Source organism: Trichoplax adhaerens, genomic scaffold (genome assembly GCF_000150275.1).
Source record: "Trichoplax adhaerens TRIADscaffold_4 genomic scaffold, whole genome shotgun sequence".
Classification (NCBI taxonomy): domain Eukaryota; kingdom Metazoa; phylum Placozoa; class Uniplacotomia; order Trichoplacea; family Trichoplacidae; genus Trichoplax; species Trichoplax adhaerens.
In genome coordinates, this window is record NW_002060946.1 from 6,427,917 (window position 1) to 6,455,683 (window position 27,767).

Genomic DNA, 27,767 nt, shown 5'->3' on the forward strand with positions numbered 1-27,767 from the left:
GGAGTAATGAATTAACCGAGAAGAACTAGTGTGCAAGTGGTCGCTTGTATGAGAGTCTACATACTGATTCAGTACATCAGAATGCAGTCTGTTCGTATTGTCGTTTTCCTGTTGTGAGGATACTTGTGGAACAAGCAACAGTTTAGCGTGACAGCAAACTATTGCGATTGTATTACAATGATTTCTATAGAAATATACTTGAACGCAATTATTCTATAATCTAGTATGACCGAAGAGAGATGTACGATACCATATCGATTTGCTCTATCCAGCATATCAAGCACTGTACTATCAAAATTCGGATGGCTTGCTGCTGCTGCGTACTGCATCCGTGTGCAAAATAGATTGTCACCCTCTTGACCTTTTCGTCCTATACTATCAAGCTAAACAGCTGAAAAGATATGACAACTAATTTACACACAATCCCTTCAGGACGGATAGTACAGCGAGCGATTGCAGCTAGTAGCGCTTTCTATCTGTCTGAAGACAAAGTTTCCAATATGCAATCTTGCTCAATTTTGCAGCTTCTTGTCTCTTCCAGTGCGATAATTTTAATGATGGAGAAGTATACGGAAATATAAAAAAATAGACAGACTGAGTACAAGGATCATGGTTATTACTATCATGTCCTCTGCTAAAATTGGGTCTAAATTGAGGCAGGTGGACACTTGTTGAGCTTCATGGAAGGCTCAAGTTATACTGCGTATTTTCTCCTAGTATTATGTTGTACTGTAGTTAGGTGAGATTGTCCCAGTATCACGGCAGCAATCTCGGAGGTCATGGCATAATGGCCGTAGGAGCTCTTAATTTATCGATTAGGCATTTCTTATACTCCCATCTAATTGGATTAATCAACTTCCATCAACCTTAAGAGAAGCAATGATGAACACTTTAAATTTGCAATTCTATTTCTTCAAGATCTTGATAACAATGCAGTTGTTAGCTACGGTAGTTGTACCAAGACTAGGAGTTAAATAAGCATAAGATTTTTTTGAAGAACGATTAAAAAGCAACGATGCACACCAATAGCATAAGATATAAATTTTAATGTTTATTTGTACTTGAATCCCTATATTTGAGTATTAGGTAGCTGATATTAAGGGCACTACAAGCGCTGCCAATCACAATTTCCTCAAATTATGCATATGTAAAGGTGCACAGATATGCTTTTAATTGCTAATAAACAGTTATGGAACTCCAGTAGGAAAAACATAATTTCAATATACCTTTAAGAATACTGTAATCTACATAATATTGAATGATGATACAATTTTATTAAGTATAAGTGTATAGTAATCAATAGTGGTAGGTCGGTTAACAAATCAGGATCGACATTTAGTAGTGAATTGTTTAAGTATACATGTCTGCTGCTGTATGATTCAATAATAGTCAATAACCAACTCTCGCATGAGTATTAGCAATTAGCTAATATAGTAGTTTTCTCAGGATTGTGAAAAATCGAGTCATTATTCTTCAAAATCTCAGCGTAGCACAATCCATCCATGGGAGATTCATTTATCGCTACCTGATTCATCATCAGCATCACTAGAATCCTCCTACAATGATAAATTTTTAAAAATCAATTAAGCAGTACCTTGATGTGTTATAGTGCATAGTAAATTCAGAATAATTTACTATAAAAGTAATGATAAAAATAATTAATTAAGTGGTTTTCCTAAGAAAGTATTTTAATTATTCGATTATTTCTATCTTGTTCCTTACATTAAATTAACAAGCAAGTAGATACTACATTATCAAATCAAAGGTATTTTGAAAATACAGTCGATGATGAACTCGCTGCTTTCTCAAATTCCTTTTATTCTTTACCTCATCGTCACTAGTCTCTTCATCAGAGTTATTCGGCGATTCCTCGCCATCGGCAACTGACGATTCATCATCAACTTCATCAGTATCAGATAAGATTTCTTGACCCTAAATATAAAATGACAAAATTTTTTATATAAATAACACAATATAATGTTAACTGATCCTGTTCCGCTATCTATAAGTTCTTTCTAACCTGAATATCCCTATTTTTTAGGTTTCCAACCCAAAATGCTTCATGGCAATTATTAACAGTTAACATTATCTATACCGTATATCCATTTACGTGAATATAAATGAAATGCAATAAAAGTATGGTATTAATCATAGCAACTTGGCTATTGGATGAGAAAATGAAGGCATAAATATACCTTGACCCTGTAGACAAATATCTCCAACTTCTTCTTTAGTAAGGGCACAAATTTAGTAACGGCGCCAACCCTTGTATTCTATATAGCAAACAAGGCATGCTATTATGCGTATGTTATAGATCAATACTGCTGCACTCTAAACTTTTATTTCACGAATATTACCTTAGAGTGACCGCATACATGATGTAAGTAGCGTGTACTCTGTTGAATCGCTTTTAATATAGACAATATAATATCCTATACCATGTTCAAATTAAGATTTAATAGGAAATCGTGTTATTCCATAGCTACGATCATAAGCCAAGAAACTATAATATAAACCTTATGTGCTCTGAATAGTTTATCTAATGCTGGCATTGCATAACGGAGAAACACATCGATAAAGCCATGACTACCCTGTAAGGTCAGAAATTTATGCCTTTTTATTACATTATTCTAGTGCATCGTACCCAAATTACAGTAATAAGTGCCATAGATCTATTAACATTAATTAATTAATTATTTAATACTGCCGGCACTGTTATATTTGTATTAATACAAACCTTGATGACCGATAGCAAAACTGGACGTTTGCCCAGAACCTTTTTAAAAGTAAGATAAAATGGACCATTATTGATATTATTTACAGTTTATCATATTTTCTAACCTTTTTTCCAATCTGACAATCTTAACTTAGTCAAGCATAGAGGCCTAAGCGAATAGCTTTTTTAGGAACATACTCATACCTTCACCAGATTGACCATAGAATAAAGAAGGTTACAATGCGATTGTAGTTGGAGCAATTTGTTTAATTCGTCCTAGTCACCGATAATACATTTTATTAATAATGCAAAATACTATCGAATTGACGAATTTCCATAAACATATCGTAAATTTTATTGGTACCCCACGCCAAGCACTACCATCCATAACTAATCTCTTCAACGACTCAACCAAGAATTCAAGCAGTACTTGATAGTATATCGAAAATGTGGATCTGCAATGAAAAGAACCTTCACATTATGACCTTTAGATTGATTCAAGACACACTCAGTATATGCAAGAAAAAAAGTAAACACATACCTCGTCAAGGTGGAAAAAGGTTTCTCTTTAATTTTCTTAACGGATTCAGGTAAATTCTCATTTGTAATTTCTTCCAACGTAGATAAGGGTTCCTTTAACGCCTGCAGATGCAGTCTGATTGGAAAATTAATAACAGGATTATGAAGAACGATTTCGTATTGTATCCGATAATTCTCTATAATTTCACTTCCAATGTACGCGTACAACTTCGCTTAAACAACAGTATTACAACGAAATCAAATCGAAAAAATTCATAAAATATAATGTATATTTGGATTATGAAAAATTGATAGTCTAAAGAAAGATCAAGAACATCAACAGAGTAGCATCAATTTCGAAATTTACGAGCATTACCTAAGTAAGTATGCAATTTGTTTTTTATAAACAGATTTCGCAAATTTAGAACTGTCAGGCCAATCTCTTTTCAAATGCTGCATGATAATAGTAGCTACATAAATAAGATCGTGATATTAGCTTAATAGAGAATGATATTATTTAGGAATTCCTAATGAACAGATGCTAATCTTGCCTTTACTCACCTAATTCAAGATTGAATACTTTGTCATTACTAATTACATTTATGGCTTGCAAAAGACGAATAAACTTTGTCGCGCACATAAAACTTGGGAGTGATGGTAGAAATTTTTCCAAATATCTAAAACATTTCCTGTTATTTACAAAAAAGTAATTACATTGCATATACAAATAACAAAAAATCAAAGATCTAGTGGATTGTAAGGTAGCATCATACCAATTATGGATAAAGTTTGATAAGTTCAAACAGACTAATAGTAGAAATGTTGTCGATTATTTAAATTGGCAAAACTAATATAACTTACCCTACAATGTCATTTATCGGCGTATCTTTGTTGATTGTATTTGTTCTAGAAGCAATGCATGTCAACGCATCTCGTTTCATCTGTTGATTTTCAGCTTGACTAAGTACGCTCCTAATAATGGAATAAAGTTAACGTACTAATTTAAGATTTGATTCAAGTAGCTTCTATAACCGTTAATACAGTAATTGACTTTATTCCATTACCATTCAAGAAATAAGACCAAACAAGTAATTAAATATGAATAACTAGATACAATGTGTATATTGACGGCATCATCTAGTATGATGGATTCCGTATCAGATGCTCCATCAGTTTCTTTGTCTTCTTCATTCTGTAATAATAATTTTAAAATCAAACATGTAAAATGCAATTCGCATGATTAATATCGTTAGTCACAAGTTAATCTCGTAAATTAGTTTAAAAGAGTTATGAATTCCTCTAGGCTATAACTAAAATATCTACACTAATCACTAATACGCAATTTACCAGTAGGCTAGCGTGAATAGCTTCTAAATTTTGGCATATAATAGGGATCAGCTGAACAAAAAATTTTCCAACTTCGACGGGCTTCCATCTTGAAAACAGCCTCATTGTTTGACGGTCAATCTACGTGCACAAATCATAAGTAAGGTATTAATAATAAAAATAAGAATAGATTTGCTGAAAAGCATAACTTTTATATCGAAATATTGGAATCAGATGGAACCTTTTTTGATTCTGGAATTAAGGAATATATTTTAAATTTGACAGACAGCTTGATACATAAATCTTGTAAAAGGAGTTCTAGCTGAGCTGGTTGTATATCAATCACAGTGACGCTCTATAAATACCAGATTAAATTTAGTATGGCATCAGAATTAGCAAATAGTCTTTATCAATTAAGACTGTTTTTACTCACATAAAATAATTTTGATGCAATTGAACTAATTGCTATTTACGCAGTAAAACTTACTTCGGTATTTAACCCTGAGTCTAAAATTGAGCACGTAACTTTTCCACACGATAAAATGTTAAAAACATCCATGCTAAGCTCCCTACCATTAGCGAAATTTCAGAATATAGATGGTTAAATTCTATCTAGCTAGTCGTACAGCAACTGAAGGCATTGTATTTGTTCGATTGGCAATCGACCAAAAAATGAAAGGAAATGCAATTTTTTCGTACCTTAAATAACATCTATTTAATGTAACCGTAACTTTATCCTTAGTGGCAGCTTTCTTGAGATCCTGAGTCATAGACTTTTCAAAAACAGTCATTGAAAGGCTAAGTAAATCATTGAGAGTTGCATACCAAAAACTAGATTATTGCATACGAGTATAATCGGAGTATACGGAAATAGACTTACAATATTTTCCTTTTCTTTGCCTTCTTTCTTTCTACAATTAGAAAAAGTGAAAATTAAGTCACAATAAAAGAATTTAAAACTTAAGTACACCTTCGCAGCCATCAAGGTATTATAATGCCGTAAGGCAAGGCAGGCAACCAACAAATCTAACGAATGTAATGTAAGATTTATTTTCATTTTACCTAGCTATTTGTAGCTTAAGTGGTTTTTCGACATCAAGTAATTTCTTAAACGCACAGAAATCAAGTTTCTTTATAACTGGTACACACGATGGGCAATCTACAAAGTAAATAATACATCCAAGTATGACTAAAATGCCTAGCAAGCAAATGTTTAAAATGAATTTTATATTAACAACATCGAACATCACAAAATTACATTATTCTTTACCATTTAAGAGATTAATCAAATCAGTTTCGAGCTCAGTCATGCCTTTAATTCGAGATAAAATTTTCCCTTTCACTTCGGCATCGTCGTAGGAAGCAAAAGCTCCTATTACCTACCATATGAAATATTAAACAGAATGCTAATGAACAACATGCTGAATACTATTAGGGACTTTTTAGTAGTTCAAGATATTATTACATCTTAGTCACCATCAATAAGCTAAGTAAATAGAATGAAAAGTATTACGCTGGCTTACTTCTCTGAACCAGTTTAAGCAATAAATAAGAGAAATACATATTGCAATTTGCAGTTCCGTTTCCAAAGTTGAAAACGTTTCTATCTTATTGCTATCAGCCAAAATTATAGGACATCCTTATTTCCAATATTAAAATAAATTAGGCAGTTTAATATTCCGTTATGAAAAGTAAATTGACTATTTAATGTACAAGTTACTTTTACGATACGCAAGAGCTATACAATTGGCTTACCTAAAAGAGCATCAATTTCGTCGAGGTTTCCTCGCTGATATTTTTCACAAATCCATAATAAATGGAATTGAGATGCAAAACTTGCAAATGATGTCGATATGCTAATAAAACAATTATAAATAAGCTATCTTTATTAAAACTTATTGCTGAAATTAAACTTAATATTGCAATATCCAGTTTAATTACTTTTCACTAAAACTTCCTCCTTTTAACTCAGATACCAATTTCGGTAACAAATTAACCGCAATACTACTATCTTCAGGGTTGTCTAGTCCATATTTTAAACATGTCGGTAATTCATCGCTGACAGAATCAGAAAACTACAATTATTCAACCGGCTAGAAATATTCTCAAGTAATTCACTCTAAATTCAATTAAATGTACAAATAGCTGCCTGTAATTACCAGGTAGGTAATTCATTCAAATCGACCAGGTAACTTTCTTGAAATGTTGTAACGATCAATTCATTAATCCATGTCTGTAAAGACATAAAATACGATTCTTTACATAAATAACTTGAAGGTGACTAAACTCATAGCTACAATGACGACTATGCAGATTTTTTTTTAAATTGTGAGCTTATGGTCTCCTAACCAACGATCAAGATATACAAAGTTAATAAAATTATAATTAAACGTAATTACTTTAACTTTTATACTAATATTGTCGCTGGTAATAATGCCTGCAAGTTCGTCATATAATAAAGCTGCTACTTCAGGAATGCCGTCGCAACTTTTATATAATAGTTCAAGTAATTCTGTTGCCTATTTTAGAAATAATAGCTTCATTAGAAAGATCAGCCAGAATGCAACGGGTGCCCGATCCGCCATTTAAATATGCAAACATCGGATTAGCATTACACAGGACCATTGAAGGCAAAGCTTTTCAAATTTATATTTTGTATACCTGACTTAGTGCACTTTCATTACCAGCTAGGCCATTGCTGCTACTGTTTTCAGTTTGATCTTTACTATAGATAACGAATGAATAAATGCAATAAGTCAATAAATATTAGAAAGTAAACCACAGTAATTTCAACCTAAACTTCATCTCCAAATACTGTCGTACTTAGAATTCTGCGATGCAAGACATGAAACTGCTGTTGTTCCGCCAGTAACTCCCATCAGCCGGTAACTATGATAATATCATCAACATCAAAGGAATAAATACTACTACGATATGAATTAAAATCAATAAAAACCTCTATAACAAATTTTGGTAAAGTTAACGCTGGAATCTATGCTCATGCTTACTTTATTTTACTGTGCGTTAACTGTTTACGAAGTATAATGTGTATATCATCCTAGAATGACAAATAAACGTAGCATTTAAAAAATTTACAATTAGCTTTGTCCATTTAAATACCTGCATGAAAAACAAAAGTAACTTTAGAGTTAAAAAAATGAAACGTTCAAGCGCAGTCACAATAAAAAGAAATTTCATGAAACCAGAATACTATTAAGTAATTTGTAGAATAAGTTTTCAGCAACTTCTTGTAACCTGAATGGAATCGTTACAATTTTCAGAGAAAGCGATTCGGCAAAGCACAAAATACAATGCCCTAATTTGAGAATCCGTTAATAAATGTATAAATTCCATAACACCCTATTGTCAATTAAATTTGGGTCAGTATTACTAGTAACGAGTTTTAATTACGACTAAAACTATATCATCTGATGATCTAATATTCACTAACCAGAATGAGCACTGAGAATGCCTTTAATGATTGTAGATTTTCTACTGCAAGTTGTCTTAAAACGTTTAATGCAGAATCAGCTTCATATTCGATTCCACTGCCAATGTGCGTTAGTAAACAACCAATAACTTCCTGCGATAAAAGATTTTAATTGCAACGCTTGAATAAATCTTATTGTGTACTGTTCACCCTCACCAAGTATAAACGTAATTGAGGTAAAAGGTAATTTTTAACATAATTAATGGATTTAAATTAACCTGCTGGTAGCTCGTATTATTCATAGAGAATATTAAAATATAGAAGTGACAGCCCAAATCCCTTATAACATCTTGAGATGATTGAGAAAGGGTGTCGGCAATGGACAATATACTTCTTAAATAGCGAGGTATCATCTATTCATGTACAGAAACATCAAAATAAATATATGCATTGCAATAACCCATATATTGTATCCAAAAAGAATCATCATACGTAGAGAAAAATGCATACCTGATAGTAGTCTTTGAAGCACAAAGAAAGGAGACTTGTAATAAATTTGTAATGTTTAGACTTCTTTTTAAATACTTTGATGATAGATCGATGATAATTGGGCAGTGAATGAGCAATAAATAGGACGAAGATATCGGTAAGCTATTAAAGAAGTTTTTTTAATTGTTAAGATTAATTAATTTTACTTTTCATCAAATTTTCTGCATATGTGAATTATAATGAGAACATATTGCTGATAACTAACATGTAGATCGGTTGTTGCAATCAAGGAATCAATAACCTACATAGCCAAAGAATTTCGAAATCATATTAAAAAATATGGTCCTTCCGGAATACACCGCTATTCGATTGATTTTCTATTTTAAAATGTCTAAAAATTATAATACCTTAATCCAACCATCGGCAATAGATTTCTTAAAACGAATAGTAGTTTCTAGCACTTCTAGTAGATTTTCAGCACATGAATTAATAGCATCACTAAATGCAAAAATATTAGCAACATCATTTAATTAAATAAAAAAGGTAGTAAAAACTGTATAATATAGGTTTGCATATGAGATCTGCACAACATCAACGCTTAGATCTAAATGCTGTACAATGACATAATCAAATATCATGAATGAAGTTATTAAGCAAGTAACGAACTGTAACATCCGTCATTGCTATCACATAAAACACAGAAAAAGTTTTTAAGTTTTATTGTAATATATGATGTGTCTAGCGAAGACTACATAATGCGCTAAATAGAATATCTGAAATATAAAATTACTATTTTAACATCCTAAACAATCGAACCTTCGAAATGCACTATACTTAATATTTAGAATAAGTATTAGTTGGAGCTATTCGTTATAATGTACTATTAACGTATAGCTAAAATTAAAACTTTCAGTAGCAAAAATTTACGTGTAGTTTTACTGTTTATTCTAATGTTGATTAGGGTCATAAAAATTAGCATCCAGTATTTGGCTGCATATATTTAGACTAGCTAGTAAGATAAACCGATAACTGTATCCCAAATTTATAATGTTCCCAGCTGAATATGCATTACTTTTATATCATATAATTTATTTGATTTCTACATTTAAACAATGTAAACTGTTAATGTTCAATATGATTATCGCATCAATGTAATTAGAGATTTCTACAGCACTTATATCTGTGCTCATATCTTCAATTAGTCTCAAGTTTAACGAACCCTTTAATGTCTGTCGTTAATAACAACGACCGATTAGGCAAATTGATATGGTTATGCAATTTCAAAATAATCTAAAAAGAAACAAATAAAGAATACGAGCAGCTATCAATTAATTATAGAGCATAATGTACCACTAAGAGATTTAAAGATAGTTTTTAATAGTGTCATATAATTTCATAGGTACATGAAAAGTTAAGATTATAGTGAGCGAGTTACTCCAATGTAAAATCACATCAAATATTAAACAGATTGCACTTTATCAAGGGTTTATATTGAATACCTCAACTGCAGCGGCAGTATTATTAGAAACGCTTTGCAGAATAAACCGGAGTACGTCTGGTAAGTCTTCAAAATTGAAAGATCGTAACCCCTTGGCTAACGATTCTCGAATCTGAATTATAGATTCAATTAGATACTGTTAAAGAGCTTACAAGTATAGTACGATATAAGATAAGATGTAATAAAAACAAAATATACGAACTTCAGTCTCCATTTGAGAGTGTATATTCAAATTGGCTAAGGCTGCAATGATGGATCCAATTAGATGTACATTACAATCTTGAAATTGTCTAGAGACGAAGAATAAATGACAGTTGTTTAAAATATTTAAATAAATTAATTGCGTTCACGGTGATACAAAGCTATTGATTGACCACAACAAAATTATAAACAAGGAATAATTTGTGGTCATCCATTCAGAACAAAATTATTATTTCAATCATATTGTTGATATTTAATTTAGAGATAAATATTACCTTAACAGTTTTCCAATTTGCTCATGTTTATCATCATTAATCATTTCTGGTAGTAATTTTATCATTTCCTTTTGCAAATTTTTTGGCAAAACTTTAACTGTCTCAAATAACTTATTAATGGCATCCTATATTATTTAAATGCATTTATTCCCAAGATACGCAATAATAGAATTATCAGTATTAACAGATTTTACAACATATCAAGTTACTTGATATACTTTGATGTATAGGATAATACTTTACCATAGAATCAATCGGATAATTCATCCATTTAAATTGACGGATAAGCAATAATCCCATATTACAGGTTATATTTGCTTCTTCAATAACTCTAAGTAAAGATATAAATTAAAATATTAGGTATGTAAATCAAGAGTTACATTTGACTAAATATGGGTTTTATGTTTATCGGAAATGTATAATAAAAAAGTACAATGGATCCAAGGATATATTGTAATTTTAAAAACTTTATCTAGTAATCTTTCGTAAAGTAAGCTACAACTATAATATTCTTATATCTGCTTATGGCATCTAAAAGGAACAGATATACTATACTTACATGTCGTCTTCATACATCACCTCCATTAATTTTGTGAGTAAAACATCGACTACTTTATCCTGTAATTTATTACAAAAAGACAAGGATGGCTAGGTAAATTATTGAATTTGACTGAGAATAGTGGATAGGTACGGTACCTCATAAATACAAAATTTGTTTTTATAATTCATAAAAATTTTCATTGTTATAAGAAATTGATAATAAATTAACAATACATCGACTTAAATTTGATACAAGTACGATCTAGTAAAGCACAGTACATGTATCACCTGTATTTCTTTAATGCTTAAGATAAGCTGTATAGGTGAGTCAGCCGAAAGCTCTAAAATGCTTAAGAATGAAAAATTAAAAGTTTTAGACTCAATAATTGTATATAATGTACTTGTCCCGTAACGTCTACTGTATTTAAAACTAATAAAATCGCTTTAAGGATGTTGCCCAAACATAAAATGAACATACAGTATTTACGCATATGGCTAGATCGAAATTATAATATAACGCAGATATCAATTAATTCATAAATGGTAGACATAAGGAAATTCTTTCCATGACTCTGATTATCTTTGATAAAATTATCCAAATACCTATCGGAATTTTCTATTGTTGATCGTATTGGCATTAATGCGTAATAAAGTCTGCCAAAAAGAATGAAGCATAGTTTTATAATGCAATTCGAATTATCCATTAATTTTATTACAAAGCAGTTTACGGTTCACTAAATATTAGTCGATTTGTTATGCCAAGAGAGCAATTTTACCTGATTTGATCGTCCAGGTAGTCTTCTAGATTACTGAGAAACCAATCCATCTATAGGAAAGTAGTATAACATGCATTTATGAAATCAATGAGTTATAGCTCATCGCAGTATTGCAGATTGATTGTAGTTTTTAGTAATAATACTGTACAGTACAGTATATTGCGTTTGTCTGATAATTCAACTCGCTACAGATAGCTACCATATACCGTACAATAATGAGTGTACATACGTATGTGCGTATTTTAGCAATTTTACTATTGCATTAGCGATGTCAGAAAATTTTTACGTAGATCAAGTAATTATTACACTGTATTTATTCAATTTTTGTGCATATTCTTTAAACTTGTTGCAGAAAAGTACATTGATTGATATCGGTTATAATTGTACAAAGACATAATAAATATACTGTGCTAGAACCTGCGAAGGAAATCATATAACTACACTCCAGCACGCAAATAAGATATTAGATCAGTTGCAACTGTTGCATTACCTTATTGGAATCTTGATCTTCCAATTTGGATAATATATTTTGTTGTGCTTCTATTTCAGTTACTCCTATGGATTATAATTAAATCTCTATTTAATCATGATCTCTGATTATCGCATTACATTTGAAGAATATTCCTGTCTAGCAGTTGACATGAGATGTGTTTTACTGTATGCAATATACTGTACTGTACGTCGGATAGCAGTTTTATCATGATCCTGGTTGCAAATAATGATCATGATGCCAGTCATTATAACGATGTACTGTCAGAGCTTATGGTATCGAACAGATATCCGTAGATAATCATTATATAATAGATTAATTATAGAATTATCCACGTCTAATTATCTATAGATAAAATCCACCATCATCTAATACGGGTATACTGTAATGTACAATTGTACATACTGTACTTGCATTGCAAACTAACCTGATAGTTCAGATGGTTTGTCAGCATATAATAGCAAATGGCATGGTGATAAGAAAGTAGCGATAGGATGATCTTCTGTTGATCGGCTTCGCTTAGGATCTAATTCTAATATGATAAAGAAAAAGACGAAAATGCGTGAGCTAGTCAGCCAAATAGGCAAGCAATAATTATTATCAAGCAAGTGTTGCGATGTATGTTGTTGTTGATGATGATGTCAACGTCCTCTTGATGATGACGATAATATCCATCATGCAAATTGATTCTATTTGATTTATTCTAGATATATAATGACTGATTTGACTTAGTTTGGCTATTAAAAGAGTGATAGAATCCACCTAAATCTTCTTCCAAGGCTCTCTTGCTTGAACTAGCAACGTCCATATTTGAATCACCCGCCGATCGCAATTTGACTTTCCAGCTAAAAATATGAGTTCAACCTCCAAGGATGACAAAAATTCGCCAGTGTGCAACGTATTCCGTGTGGTATGTTTGAGTCATAAGACTGTTAGACTGCAAATTACACTTGGACTTCCAGGCAATCAGTCCCTGATTGTGTTCAACAAGTCTAAACAAGCCCTAAAAAAATAGAAGTTGGCAATATTAGCTTAACAATCATAATATGTTACGGACATTGCACACGGACAATCTAAATTTATGCATCATTCTAATCCATTTATTGAACTCGACCTGTCTGTCTGTCTGTATACAGGGATCAAGGAGAACCTTGGTAGTCTGGTAGCCAAACGGGCAATTTCTTAATCCATTTTTACTCCTAGCTCTTTAAAATATTGTAAGAACAGTGAGCAGGGGTAAAATTAAATTGATTTATGAAGGCAGTTATTGGAACAGGGACTTTTAAGGGGTGAAAATTGGTTGAGAAATCCCTAGTCAAATATGGACTGCTAGAAGTAGTAGATACTTGCTTGCCCAGTTTGGTATCGTTCACATCGTTAAAATAGTAATGTGGTCGACGGCTAAAGTAAAGCTGCAACTACTGTAGAGGACACTGTACAGTTTTACAGTATGAGTTGAGTCAGTTAAAGCACTCCGTGTACGACATTTACTGGAACCCCCTATATACTACAGTAGTACTAGTCTATTTGTCGCTCACGCGTACAAGAAAAGAAATGTACGCAATGCGTGAGTTCATTACCTTGGCCAGTTAGGCCTGCCAAAACCTCCAATATTGAAAGTTTGTCGCAGCAGACATTTTTTTAGCACTTTATCAACACAGTCCAGAGCATCGATGAAAAGGCCAGTAGGTGCATCTCCATGTTGACTGGATTGTCAACAGAGCTGAAACGGTATCATGCACTCCCATAGACATAGGATGGATGGAGGTGTGCTATGTTTTCGAGCTATCACATGAGCAAAAACCGTCATTTTAATTAGTTGCGAGCTCTATACTATATTTTAATTGGGACAAAACTGAAATTATAATAGTTGATGGTCTGCATATTACAACAGTATTCACAGCAAAGCTCTAACTTGTTTCTATCAATACAGTAGTAATATCCGATCCATATCTGTTTGGGGTACGCTATCTGTTTTCGAGCTACAACCCTTTGAGCTATCACATGAGTCAAAATCGTCATTTTAATTTGCTGCGAGCCCTATACTGTATTCTAATGATTATCGAATAGGGACAAAACTGAAATTATCATAGTTAATAGCCTGCATATTACAACAGTATTCACAGCAAAGCTCTAGCTTGTTTCGATTAATACAGTAGTAATATCCGATCCATATCTGTTTGGGGTACGCTATCTGTTTTCGAGCTACAACCCTTTGAGCTATCACATGAGTCAAAATCGTCATTTTAATTTGCTGCGAGCTCTATACTGTATTCTAAATTTCGAATGATTATCGAATAGGGACAAAACCGAAATTATCATAGTTGATAGCCTGCATATTACAACAGTATTCACAGCAAAGCTCTAACTTGTTTCTATCAATACAGTAGTAATATCCGATCCATATCTGTTTGGGGTACGCTATCTGTTTTCGAGCTACAACCCTTTGAGCTATCACATGAGTCAAAATCGTCATTTTAATTTGCTGCGAGCCCTATACTGTATTCTAATGATTATCGAATAGGGACAAAACTGAAATTATCATAGTTAATAGCCTGCATATTACAACAGTATTCACAGCAAAGCTCTAGCTTGTTTCGATTAATACAGTAGTAATATCCGATCCATATCTGTTTGGGGTACGCTATCTGTTTTCGAGCTACAACCCTTTGAGCTATCACATGAGTCAAAATCGTCATTTTAATTTGCTGCGAGCTCTATACCGTATTCTAATGATTATCGAATAGGGACAAAACTGAAATTATCATAGTTGATAGCCTGCATATTACACCAGTATTCACAGCAAAGCTCTAACTTGCTTCTATTAATACAGTAGTAATAGCTGATCCATATCTTCACAGAGTCTGTTTCGGGTGTGATATCTATTTTCGAGCAACGACCATTGGATCTACTTGTCGTTGCAAATTTTGAAAGCATGCTGTAGCTGTTGCCATTGGTCGTTTAGAACTTGAACTCGACCTTACGGGGTTAGGTTTAATTTCATTCCAACGCTGGTCTGTGAGCATGCTCAGAGAACCGTATGAGACAGTAAGGATAGGCCGGACAAAAATGAAAGGTCAAACTCTCGCTTTGGGTACGGTACCGTCATGGTATCCAACCGGTACGGTACCGTTTCATAGTAACTGAGTGTTGAGATTGATAGTGATTGAGGGGAAAAAAGGAAACTCTAGTCTAGCTCTTAATACGATACAGGCGATCCAGTCATACATCTCTCAAGGTATCACGGTACAGTACCGGGCACGGCAGTACTGCGCAATGGCAACTATCTTGACCTACGGTGGTAAACAGCCTTTCTCACGCAATAACCTTTCTCTGAGTTATAAAAGCCTTTCTCCTGGAGGAAAAAGCCATCTTTTCTGTTAAGGTAGACATTCGAAGGCGGTATCCACTGATCTTGCTCAACTATCGATCATCCATTGCTTGCCAAGATGCCAGTATCAGGTAAGATAGTTTAGGGTTAAGCGATGATGTAAGAATCGAGTTCATTTTACCGGTCATGAGTTGTAGAAGATGTTGTTTTTTTTCCCCTCAACGTCGATCGATTGAGTCAAGATGGAGACCACAGTCTCTCTTGGACAGTGTTGATAGCATCACATCGCTGTCCAAGATGGATATAGTAGAGCAATAGCAATAACATCCAATTGTTCTGTTGAATTGTACTGTCCTAGTTTGAATCATGGAATTACTTATACACTTCTATATCTACATCGATGATGTAAGAATCGAGTTCATTTTACCTGTCATGAGTTGTAGAAGATGTTGTTTTTTTCCCTCAACGTCGATCGATTGAGTCAAGATGGAGACCACAGTCTCTCTTGGACAGTGTTGATAGAATCACATCGCTGTCCAAGATGGGTATAGTAGAGCAATAGAAATAACATCCAATTGTTCTGTTGAATTGTACTGTCCTAGTTTGAATCATGGAATTACTTATACACTTCTACATCTTTTGCCATATCGCCTGAACCAAAGAAAAGCCAGCCATGTTGTTTACAGTAGCTTTGAACTGCAAGAGGATTGGATATCAACATGCTTGCAATCATCAAAAAGGGTGTTTTTACTGTTGAGATCCATCAAGCATGATGGCATTGTAAAATGATCCTCTCTGCTTTGTGAATGTTGAATTGACTGTCATAACCCCGAATTCGTATTCAGTAGATTGGACTCCCTGAATGTAAGATGGAAGAAATATTGACGCTGTCAATAGAGGACAGATGATCAAATCATCTATCAATATGTCGGCCTAGAAATAAAGCGTCAATACGCATGCATCATACTTTGTTAACCCATTTTTACATCTTGCTATTGAAGAACACACTATACCATTTTTTGACATCACTCTAATTGTACACTGTATATAGCTTTGTCCAACATACAAGTTACGGATCAAGTGCATTAGACGAACCCAGCAAATTTTATACTATATCATTTACAAATACACTTGATCCGAAGTTACAATTATGTGGATACTAATACCTTTCAAGCGAGGTAGTAAGATAGCGAAAAAACGGTTTCCATTTCCTACAACACATGTAGCTCAACAAATTCAGATTTTCATCAACAATATGTATTCATAGATATGGTTTCGATATCGTGGCAATGATTAATAATCCGATTACAAACGATCACGACGAGAGAAATACCCTATCAATATGGGTAAGGGCAATATAGCGAAATTACTAATATTTTCTCAAAGGTATTCAGAGAGTCAAATCCAGTTGCAGGACTTCAAAGGACTTTTTTTATCGTATAAATTCGATTCCATCCTCTATCTTATAAACATTCAGTATTATGTTGAAGTTTGGCGATACAATAAATTCTACCCTTATACGAAGACATACAATAAACCATTTAGTGTCTGAAAACGTTACCAATTCTAGACAACAATTCAATCAAACAGTAAAATTACGCAACCGTCAATTATAGGATAATTTAACTATTCTTCATCATGTCCAAACGCAATCAAGTATAAATGTACGCTATACTTTAAATCGTGCTATTCACTATAAAATGCGTTATCAGCAAATATTGCTGACAATTACAGTATCAGTAGTTTAATAATTTAGGGTCGCAGTTCGCAATTAATTTTTTTGGAGGGGGGAGGGCAGGTTGTTACTCTTTTCTGGAAACCTTTGTACTATATTGGATTATGGCTAAACGAGTATTACTGAAAAATGAATGTTTTAAGAATCCCTATTGCTATCCAATATAAAATAAAAGATGCTTGATGAACAGTAAAATAACTAATTTATATTCCTAATCCACAATAAGTCAACGACTCAATCAATATACATAAATTACGTGTAAGTAGTTATATTCTACAAAATACTATCAGCGTAAAACTACAACTTCTACTATTGGTTGCATCTTGTCAACAATACTCTACACTGCCCAAAAATTATCCATGTGTTAATCTAAAGAGTACAGCACCTTGCGCCCTAAAAATTGCTACAGTGAATATATGATGTTTTCGGCCTGTTAGTTTTGTTGAATAATTAATTAATTTACGGTATAAACCGATTTACAACACTATCACTTATTCAGGACAATACGTTATCAAGTACTAACAAAATAAATATTTATTTATTTTTACTTCAGCTAATCCCTTTGACCGAATATTGAAAAATACTCAAATTGGAGAAGAAAATTTCCAATTTTACTCTTTGCCAGATCTTAATGATGGACGATATGGTAAGGCTTTAAAATTCGAAATTATTGTGTGAAAATACTAATGGTTTGCTCTGTGCCAAACTTCGCCCATTAAATCGAAATGGTTACATACCTAATAGTGACCATGGTCAAATATCTACAGTTCATATTGGATAAGTTGACCGCGGAAAGAAATACACCCAATATTTAATATTTTTTAGATTAGATACTGTCTATAGTAAAGACGCTACAAAATTAGCAGGCTTCATTCTCCACTTTTACGCAATCCTAAACTGTTTTGCAAATTACAATTTCTAGATAAACTTCCTTTCTCCATCAGAGTATTATTGGAATCGGCGGTTAGAAATTGCGATAATTTTCAAGTCAAAGAAAAGGATGTAGAAAATATTTTAAATTGGCAGGATAATCAAAACCAGGATGTTGAAATCCCATTCAAACCTGCTCGAGTTATCTTGCAAGATTTCACGTAAGCTTTTTCTTACTTTCTGGCAATTATAACCGATATATGTATTATATGCAAAAATAATTCACTCTTTTAGCGCGTTCAGTTCAAGTACAGTATATAGACTATAATTATAAAAGTGGGGACCATGCAAATAGTTTTTACTTTGTATTTCATTAGTGGGGTACCGGCAGTTGTAGATTTCGCTGCGATGCGTGATGCAGTAAAAGCACTGGGTGGAGATCCATCTGTTATTAACCCAGTCTGCCCTGCGGATCTCGTAATCGACCATTCGGTACAGGTTGACGTATCTAGAAGGTAAATACCTAATGTTATCGGTGTAATATTTGTTTCTAGAGCCTTCATTATTGATCTTCTATAGCAAGTAATTTTAAACAGTCACTAATAAGTCATAGCAAAATCTAAGCTCTTGATTAACAGTTATCTGACTCCTTACACCAATCATAGACAAGATGCCCTAAAAGAGAATCATAAGTTGGAAATGGAGCGGAACAAAGAAAGATTTCAATTTTTGAAGGTGCAAATGCACTTAAAATGTTGATAAATTATATCCAATTAACCAACTTTTCTATCATACTATAAAATTCAATTCAATAATATAATTTAAATTGTAGTGGGGTGCGAAAGCGTTCAAAAACTTGACTATCGTCCCACCTGGAACAGGCATTGTCCATCAGGTAGTTACATTGCTCTTTAATATTCAAAATAGTTACTGTAACGTAGCTATGCTTTCCATCTTATTCCTTGTTATATCTTTTATCCAAAAGTTGTCAATCATTTAAAGGTTTATAACCTCAGTTTACAAAGTACAATTATATATTGTAACATTTGTATACCTATAGTGATTAAAAATACACACTAATAGGATAGTTATTATCATCTTTAAATCTTGTCTTAGGTCAACCTGGAATACTTAGCTCGCGCAGTCTTTAACACGGATGGAATGTTATATCCTGATAGCTTGGTAGGAACAGATTCTCACACAACAATGATTAATGGTCTTGGCGTTGTTGGATGGGGTAAAAAATTACAATTACCTTTCATTATACGTTGATGTTATATATTCTAGCTGATGCACCACTAATCAAACCCACTATTATAAATGACGAAAATTTCACTGTAGGTGTCGGTGGCATTGAAGCTGAGGCTGTTATGCTCGGTCAATCAATCAGTATGGTATTACCAAAGGTTATTGGTTATAAGCTAACCGGTAAGATGACAGGAATGGCCACCTCAACCGATGCTGTTCTCACAATTACAAAAGTAAGTCATTTCGCATTAGATCATAATTTATGATTACAAGAGTTTATTGAGTGTCATCCTTCAAAAAAATAGCATTTACGGCAAATTGGTGTCGTTGGAAAATTCGTAGAATTCTTCGGTCCTGGTGTCTCCGAACTATCGATTGCCGATCGTGCTACCATTTCGAACATGTGTCCTGAATATGGAGCTACTATTGGCTATTTCCCGGTGGACGGCCAAAGTATCGTTTACTTAAGACAGACAGGTATGAGTATTTAACTGAAATCATATCTGCTATCAAATCTTACGATGTGAGTTAATACTATAGGACGCTCTGAGAAGAAATTGGAATATATTGAAAAATACCTGAAAGAAATGAAAATGTTCAGAAATTATAGTAATCCAGATGAAGATCCGATTTTTAGCCAGGTATATAACATGTAGTACATAATGTGACTTTATCTTTAAACCGATACTCATTGATGATTAATATGATTTCAGGTTATTGAACTAAATTTAAGCGACGTTGTTTCTTGCGTTTCTGGTCCTAAAAGACCACACGATCGCGTTTCTGTGAGCGACATGAAGGCAGACTTCCAGCAATGCTTGGATAACAAAGTCGGCTTCAAGGGTTTCCATATTTCAGCTGAAAAGCAATGCAAGGAGTCTCAATTTACTTTCAATAACGAAAATTTCACCCTCAAACACGGTAGAATTTTATACCAAACGTTTAATAATTAGTACTGATGTATTGTAAAGATGAAACAATAAGGCAACTGAATGTCTATTGGGTATTGCAGGTTCTGTTGTCATTGCAGCAATTACTAGCTGTACTAATACAAGTAATCCATCTGTTATGTTGGGAGCAGGTGTGTAAGAAATGAGCATAATGTACACCTATTTTATAATTATTCTAATTTGAAATATAATACAATTTTTAATTTGTAGGTTTGCTTGCTAAGAATGCAGTTGAATGCGGATTAAACGTAGCACCATATATCAAAACGAGCTTATCTCCAGGTTCGGGAGTAGTTACTTACTATTTAAGAGAGAGTGGTGTACTGGATCCATTAGCAAAATTGGGGTAAAATAAAATCGTTGGCTTCTTGCTTTGTCAATTCGTATTCATTGTAATTCGAACTTTCACCTGAAAGATAAATTTTAACGATGTATTTGCATGCTCATTTAAATAGATTTGATCTGGTTGGATATGGATGCATGACTTGTATAGGCAATAGCGGCCCTCTATCTGATCCTGTTGCAGCTGCCATAGAACAAGTAAAATTTATTTTATTTATATTGCTACCCTTTTCATCAATGTCACTAAATGAATAAAATTTCATTCAAAAATTTTAGGAGGATTTAGTTGTTTGCGGTGTTTTATCTGGAAATCGCAACTTTGAAGGTCGCATTCATCCGTTAACTAGAGCAAATTATTTAGCCTCACCCCCTCTTGTTGTAGCATATGCATTGGCTGGAACTGTTAATATTGATTTCGAAAAGGAACCGATTGGTTAGTAACAATTTGTTGAAAACTCCTTTCCAAGCATAATTTTTTATAGCACTATCTACGGTGATAAACCGTACGTGTATGGCATCAACTTTATCGTTTACATTTTAATTAACATCAGATTTTTCCACTGTCATTATGTAGGCAAATCTACTGACGGAAAGGACATATACTTGCGAGATATTTGGCCTACCAGAGAACAAGTGCAGGTATGACTTTAGCAATATCGATAAAAAGAAAGAGGTAATGCTAGTAAATTTTAATTAGGAAATTTTCTTAACTATGTAGGAAGTAGAGAGAAAACATGTCTTGCCAGCAATGTTCAGCGAAGTATACGACCGACTTCAACAAGGAAGTCCAGCATGGAACGCTTTAGATACTCCTGACTCGATGCTATATCCTTGGGATGAAAAATCAACCTATATCAAATCCCCGCCTTTCTTCTTAAGAATGGTATGGCGCATATGTAGCTGGGTATCATTCGTGTTAGCTGTCTAAATATTATTTGCTAATTGAATTGCTTTCATTAGGCAAAGGAAGTACCATCTATGGAAAGCATTCAAAATGCTGCCGTCTTGCTAAATTTAGGAGATTCTGTCACGACTGATCATATATCTCCAGCGGGTAGTATAGCCAGAAATAGTCCTGCAGCGCGTTATCTAGCTGGGAGAGGGTACGTGTAATTGTTACTCTACATTGTCGCTTGTTATATCACTTTGCAAGATTGTGTACGGTTTTACTTCTTTTTGTTTATATAAGTTAATAATAATTAATTTTATGCTACCTGCCCTCTTAAATATTATAAAAAAGATTGATTCCGCGTGAATTCAATTCATATGGATCCCGCCGTGGTAATGATGCGGTTATGGCTCGCGGGACTTTCGCCAATATTCGCTTAGTAAATAAATTTATCGGAAAGGCTGCACCTAAAACAGTTTACATTTCATCCGGTGAAACGGTATTGCTATGCTATGATCTGTATCTTTATTATATTATTCCCAATACACTGCAGTTACATTGCTGATGCTAGACTGATTATCCTGGATAGATGGACGTATTTGATGCTTCGGAACGATACCTCATGGAAGGGCGTCATTTAATTGTTTTGGCTGGAAAAGATTATGGATCAGGCTCATCTAGAGATTGGGCAGCCAAAGGCCCCTGGATTCTGGTAAGAATTACGTATATTTTATCAGGGATTACTAAAAAGCTTAACATCTAGTATTTCGAAATTTTGGTTATCTTTTCATCCAGTAAAGAGAGTTATCGAATTTTATGTTGCACCTTGATTTTACTCTCATCTGTATCTACTGATTTTTCAAATGTAACTATAATTTTTCTTATATGCCTATAGGGAATCAAAGCAGTTATTTGTGAATCTTTTGAAAGAATTCATAGGAGCAATTTAATTGGTATGGGTATTGTACCACTCCAATATATTGATGGCCAATCAACTGAATCTCTCGGTTTAACTGGTAAAGAAAGTTATACTATAACGATTCCATCAGATTTGAAGCCAGGCGACTTAGTAGATGTCACGGTAAGATTGTTTTTCGTGTATTGTCATAATCAAATGATTGTTTTTCAAAACTAATGGTCATGTTAATTTTTTTTTATGATACGCTTAATCAGCTGGATAATGGCCGCTCCTTTACAGTTAAGGCACGCTTTGATACTGATGTTGAACTTACGTACTTTAAACACGGCGGTATTTTGCAATACATGATCCGTAAGATGATCGTCGGGCAGTAGTAAATTAATGTAATGGAAGCGAGTGACAGTATAGTGGACGAAAGAAATCAGTTTATCTTAGTTTTTAGCTGTCCAGATCGATGCATGATAATAGAGTGGCTTCACTTTATGTCTTTAGCGGGTAATGTACGTCGACAAAGTCAGTTCGTTAGTTCACAAATCGAACACTACTTTAGCTTAGAACTTTCTTGTAGAATACTGTACGGTAATTGTTGGAAACATGAATATGCGAGCCAAGCAGCCAAATAGTCCGATATTTACGCCCAAGGATATGTTTTAAAATTGATTTGTTTGTAATATGTAGGCCAAGAGTATTTGTGACTGATTTTTTTATCACGGAATGTCATTTGATCGCTTATGTTCTTTTTATGAGAGAGCAAAATAAATCCGCTTGCCCAATAAAATAGAATTAATTGGATGTATGTTACGGAGATAATGATATTTGAAAGCACTAGTATTGATCTATTTTGAATGAGGATTGCGTGCTAATCTTACATTTACGCTGTCTAAATTAAGTATACCTGAAATAATAAAATAGATGGTTGCTGTATGTACAGTATACACAAAAATCCAGGATTATGGTATGCTGAATCTCTACCAATATCCTAGCTGTTTTTTTTTCTAGCAAGCTAGTATAATGAACTAAATATTTGTATTTACTTACTACGTTCAAAGCTCCATTGATAAACCGAGTAGCTGCACTTACAGCTAATACGGTAGTATGCCTCACATGTTTGACTTGGTATACTGTACATATATTATATGATGAAGCATTCTGTTAGTGGATGCGTGTCGATGCAAGGTAGAAGTGTCTAAAACATGCATCACCATTGACAGCTATAATATAGAAATAAAAGCCTGCTCCAAATACCGAGATGGGACGCTGTTTGTGCGAGTCCTTTCTTTAATTATTGCCTACAGCAAATTGTAGGATAAATAATAGCGCATAAAATGAACTGTTACCACCCTTAAACCGTTGTCCTATTCATATTTAATAGCGTTCTGAATGACAACATAAAGTAGAGATGAGCGGATTATTTGAGACTTACGAGTCCAAGCCATATTCATATCAATTTGTATAAAGAAATATTGAAGATAAAGTCAGGGTTGTTACTATCCACCTACCAAGTCTTATTGCTTCTAATTTTGAAACACCACGTTGATTTAAATGAGCGAAAGGCTCTTACCTTCTAATCTATTCAACTTTAATCACATCATTTGCATAATGACAATAAATAGTAAGGTATTATAAAGGTAGAAATTAATGTTGTTAGTCTTACCGCATTCGTATAATGCATGTTAATAGACAATATACCGTATCAAATTATTAATTTTTCTGTTGTACTACAGTAGTAATGTATAATTAAATAATAATAGCACTGCAAAATATTGAAAGGGAAGATGTTGCAACCATGGTTACTGATTCTGCACCTGTCAAGAGTGACAGCCATTGTAAGTAAAAATCTAGACTTACTACAGTAAATACTACTGTACCGAGTGCACTGTACACTGTGGAGGATCGATATGGTACGGTAGGCTAACGTTTTTAGTAACACTTCTTGGTTAAGTTATGACTGTTTTAAATGCGCTACGTAGTACTACATCGAACGTTGGACTTAGCCTGATTGACTTATCATACTGTACTATAGATAACTATAGGCAATCATGGCTGAATCCAACACCAACTGTCGATCTGTATGAGAAGAAGCAGTACAACTGCGACAGTATAGGGTGGGTCGATATCCTGTCAAAGCTTCAGTGTAGTACAAGTAGATCAACGAGAAGCGGCTGCGACTGACGTGAGGACTTCTTTCCGCCATTTTCAATGTTGGTATGGAGACAGGCAATATCTTAAAAGTAGTGGTTATTGCTGCCTTATTTCTCCTTAATGTCTTCCTCATCTTCGACAGTAAGTAATGAACTAAGGAATATCACTGACGACATAGGTCGAATTCAATAGTAAAGTCGTTTAAACTGAATTTTCCCCCATACAACCTCGTGTTTTCACTGTCGAACAACGATTGATTCAATTCAATGGCGTTTAATAAATGAACGACATAAATTGCAAGCCTGTTAGCGCAATATATTTTGCCATATCAGCGTTCATTTTATTTTGATACTTTTCTACTGGCTGCTGGTGTAGCAGTATATACAATATCATATTCAATCTATTTTTGTTGTTGAAGTAACGGAATAAAGTATTCGATAGGACAAGGATTTTAGTCAGCCAATCGACTCGATTATTCTAGTCGTGGTAAAATAATAATTCTAATCCATGATACCGCAGCTTGCAATCCATTGAATGACGAATTCTCTTGCTCTCGTCATGACCGTAGGCAGTAGAGTTATCAGTACTAATCTTAGAAAATTTTTCCATTGATTTTTGTCTCTGCGGTTGCCGTTGCAATAGATTGCAGTCATTGAATATCGACAGTAAATTTGCCTTTTTCCGCAATCAATGACAACGGTTCAACTTCGCTATAGGTGTTGCTAGTCATTGTCCATTTCACTGTGTAAAATCCACCATGTGATCCAATTTGAATTCATCTTTGGTTATCATGTATCAGTTAGCATGGTGTAAAAGGTTGATGAAAATGATTTACAAACGCTTTATACGTCAATCTATGCCACAGCTTACACTTCTGCTTAAGGGTAGATGGACTGCTTAAGTTAATCATAATTAATAATAATAATGATGTAGCACAATTAATTAATTAATCGACACGAATTGAATTTTGATCATTCTGTATTACTGTAAAAGCTCCGCGATGATAACTAATTACTCTTAGAAATTAGAAAATCAAAGTACATTGTTTAGTTAACGGAATAGATGGCATTCCTATTTTGATAATACTGTACCGTTAGGATAATGAAATAAGTAAAGAAATGGTCAAAAATTTCAGCAGTAATAGATCGCAATTTCTCTTTACATTTAACTAAGTTGATAGTTCAATGCAGTTTTATTTTGCTAATGCATACTTAACATTTGTAAATACGAATCCAAAATAGCTTTTAACTAAATACGCGTAGAAAAGGTATACGTTGATTGGAGCTATTGTAGGTAAAGACAAATATCTAATTTACTATCCCGAAAATAAAGTGAGACGGAATCGTAATCGTAATCCTATTTGGATCACATTTGCTAACTAATGTACGATATAACTGTATCGCTACTAGTAAAAATAAGGCACCGAATTTACTGTACCGAAAGCAAATTCGACTACTAATTGTAATCGTAATCGTTATCATATTTTAATAACAGTTGCAATGATGACTTTGACTATATCATGGGAATTACTCATTATGTTCAGTATATCATGTTATCAAATATTTTAAATTAGTAAAAATAAATGCTAATTTATCATTATTCAGTCGTGGTAATCGCCGTAAATTTTAAAGTGATCAGCATATTTTAAGACTTAAGCGGCTTTAATCGCGAGAATCGTATAGGTATTGATCACCCTACTTCTGATGTTGTAGTAAATATTAGAATCAACAACTAAAGTCGCAATCCTTGTGATCTGAACTACTAAACTAACTGAAGTTCGCGCCTTGATTATATACGGTACATTCCTTATTAATACAACAACGATTACATACACAGTACTATTAGGTATGCTTGTCAGTGTACAATAAACCATAGACTAAAACTTACTTTTGTAAGAGCGCCCCCGTACACATCAATCATACGTATACAATATTTACATATTCATTGTCCATTTATGGTAAATGTGTAGTAAATTAACATTGGCATTTATGTTCATTCACTATGGTAGTATTAGATGTGTCTAGGAAAGGCATTGGAATCAACCTTTACTTTGATGAATCATCCATCCTCATCATTGCTTGATGACAGTTATCAGTTTTAACAGAAAATAGAATTAGTGCCATGCAATAATATTATTTTCTCCTAATTATATTATTATTTATTTCTATGTTAGCATATTTAAATATTATGCAAAGTATAATAATGGGCTTGGATGTTATGGTTGATTTTGCAGCAGCCATTAGTTGAGCGCATGTTGGATTATAACGTGGCACTAGGGTTTCTTTCTTACCAGCAAAGTAGCTTGTACAGTTACATATCGACAATTTCGATAGTCAGACTCGATAGACTCCAACTATACCAGCATGAAAACTAATGATATTTTGACTATCAGTACTTCTCTAAAAATAGTTCTAAAAAGCAAAATCGTCAAATTATTACTAATGAGTGCTTATCTGTGTCACCAAAATGGTCTTATGGCTTTCTGGCTATAGCCTATAACTTGATGTATCGACTTGATTTCGATTACCTTAATAGTCCTTCAAGTGCTTGTAACAAGTAACAACGTTGAATTATCACATAGAGGGCTTTGTCATCATCGCCATAAGTTTTAAATCAATATCGTTAATATTAAGGCCTATAAATTTTATTCAAAATTAGCCTGTAGTCTCAACTTTACTGACTAATTTATTTCTTTCCTGAATAACTCGTCGTTAATTGCTTGTAACAAACGATGCCTCGAAGTGTTATAAAATGATTGCTAACTTATTTTCTTCTATTTCACCGGACTACTTAAATTTGAAACTGATAATTAATTAATATTGAGGCCATGTAACTTTTCCAATTAGAATTGTTTATAATATCAACATCGGACGTTGACTTGCATTTCCTGGCTCATTTATTAATTAGACTACGCTACGCTATCATAACAGCGACCGATTTTATGAAGTAGAAGTTAACTTTTTAATTATCTCTCATTCTACTGAAAAATTTATGTAGCACAATTTTACCTGCAATATACTGTAGATTGGTATCATCGATCGTAAATAATTTTTCAGGTTTACGAATTTGATCATTTCCTTG

At 33.4% G+C, this 27,767-nt stretch overlaps 2 protein-coding genes across 2 annotated transcripts; one reads left to right on the plus strand and one right to left on the minus strand.

The window, feature by feature from the left end:
• Positions 1–1,511: 1,511 nt before the first annotated feature.
• Positions 1,512–13,068, minus strand: TRIADDRAFT_55926 (uncharacterized protein; the record flags this gene model as incomplete). Its single annotated transcript, XM_002112131.1, has 46 exons — positions 1,512–1,556; positions 1,828–1,932; positions 2,021–2,089; positions 2,196–2,273; positions 2,358–2,432; positions 2,517–2,591; positions 2,738–2,776; positions 2,921–2,992; positions 3,081–3,171; positions 3,258–3,371; positions 3,612–3,705; positions 3,797–3,924; positions 4,097–4,207; positions 4,300–4,427; positions 4,583–4,702; positions 5,049–5,130; positions 5,261–5,334; positions 5,442–5,472; positions 5,624–5,720; positions 5,832–5,940; positions 6,085–6,200; positions 6,317–6,417; positions 6,503–6,619; positions 6,721–6,794; positions 6,961–7,080; positions 7,223–7,286; positions 7,385–7,450; positions 7,570–7,619; positions 7,817–7,921; positions 8,013–8,144; positions 8,270–8,404; positions 8,502–8,642; positions 8,746–8,781; positions 8,888–8,978; positions 9,700–9,770; positions 9,980–10,090; positions 10,181–10,268; positions 10,455–10,579; positions 10,698–10,785; positions 11,014–11,072; positions 11,283–11,343; positions 11,598–11,648; positions 11,771–11,820; positions 12,261–12,325; positions 12,688–12,792; positions 13,023–13,068. 46 exons carry the CDS (start codon positions 13,066–13,068, stop codon positions 1,512–1,514), a joined length of 4,005 nt encoding a protein of 1,334 aa, XP_002112167.1.
• A 3,865-nt stretch (positions 13,069–16,933) lies between these two features.
• TRIADDRAFT_63287 (uncharacterized protein) lies at positions 16,934–22,918 on the plus strand (the record flags this gene model as incomplete). The annotated part of the gene is made up of 22 exons (XM_002111626.1): positions 16,934–16,937; positions 17,880–17,972; positions 18,249–18,417; positions 18,574–18,711; positions 18,862–18,931; positions 19,029–19,091; positions 19,313–19,433; positions 19,538–19,677; positions 19,750–19,921; positions 19,985–20,085; positions 20,158–20,365; positions 20,457–20,525; positions 20,605–20,740; positions 20,850–20,934; positions 21,013–21,169; positions 21,311–21,375; positions 21,455–21,619; positions 21,697–21,839; positions 21,977–22,124; positions 22,215–22,337; positions 22,521–22,706; positions 22,799–22,918. 22 exons carry the CDS (start codon positions 16,934–16,936, stop codon positions 22,916–22,918), a joined length of 2,676 nt encoding a protein of 891 aa, XP_002111662.1.
• Positions 22,919–27,767: the final 4,849 nt, after the last annotated feature.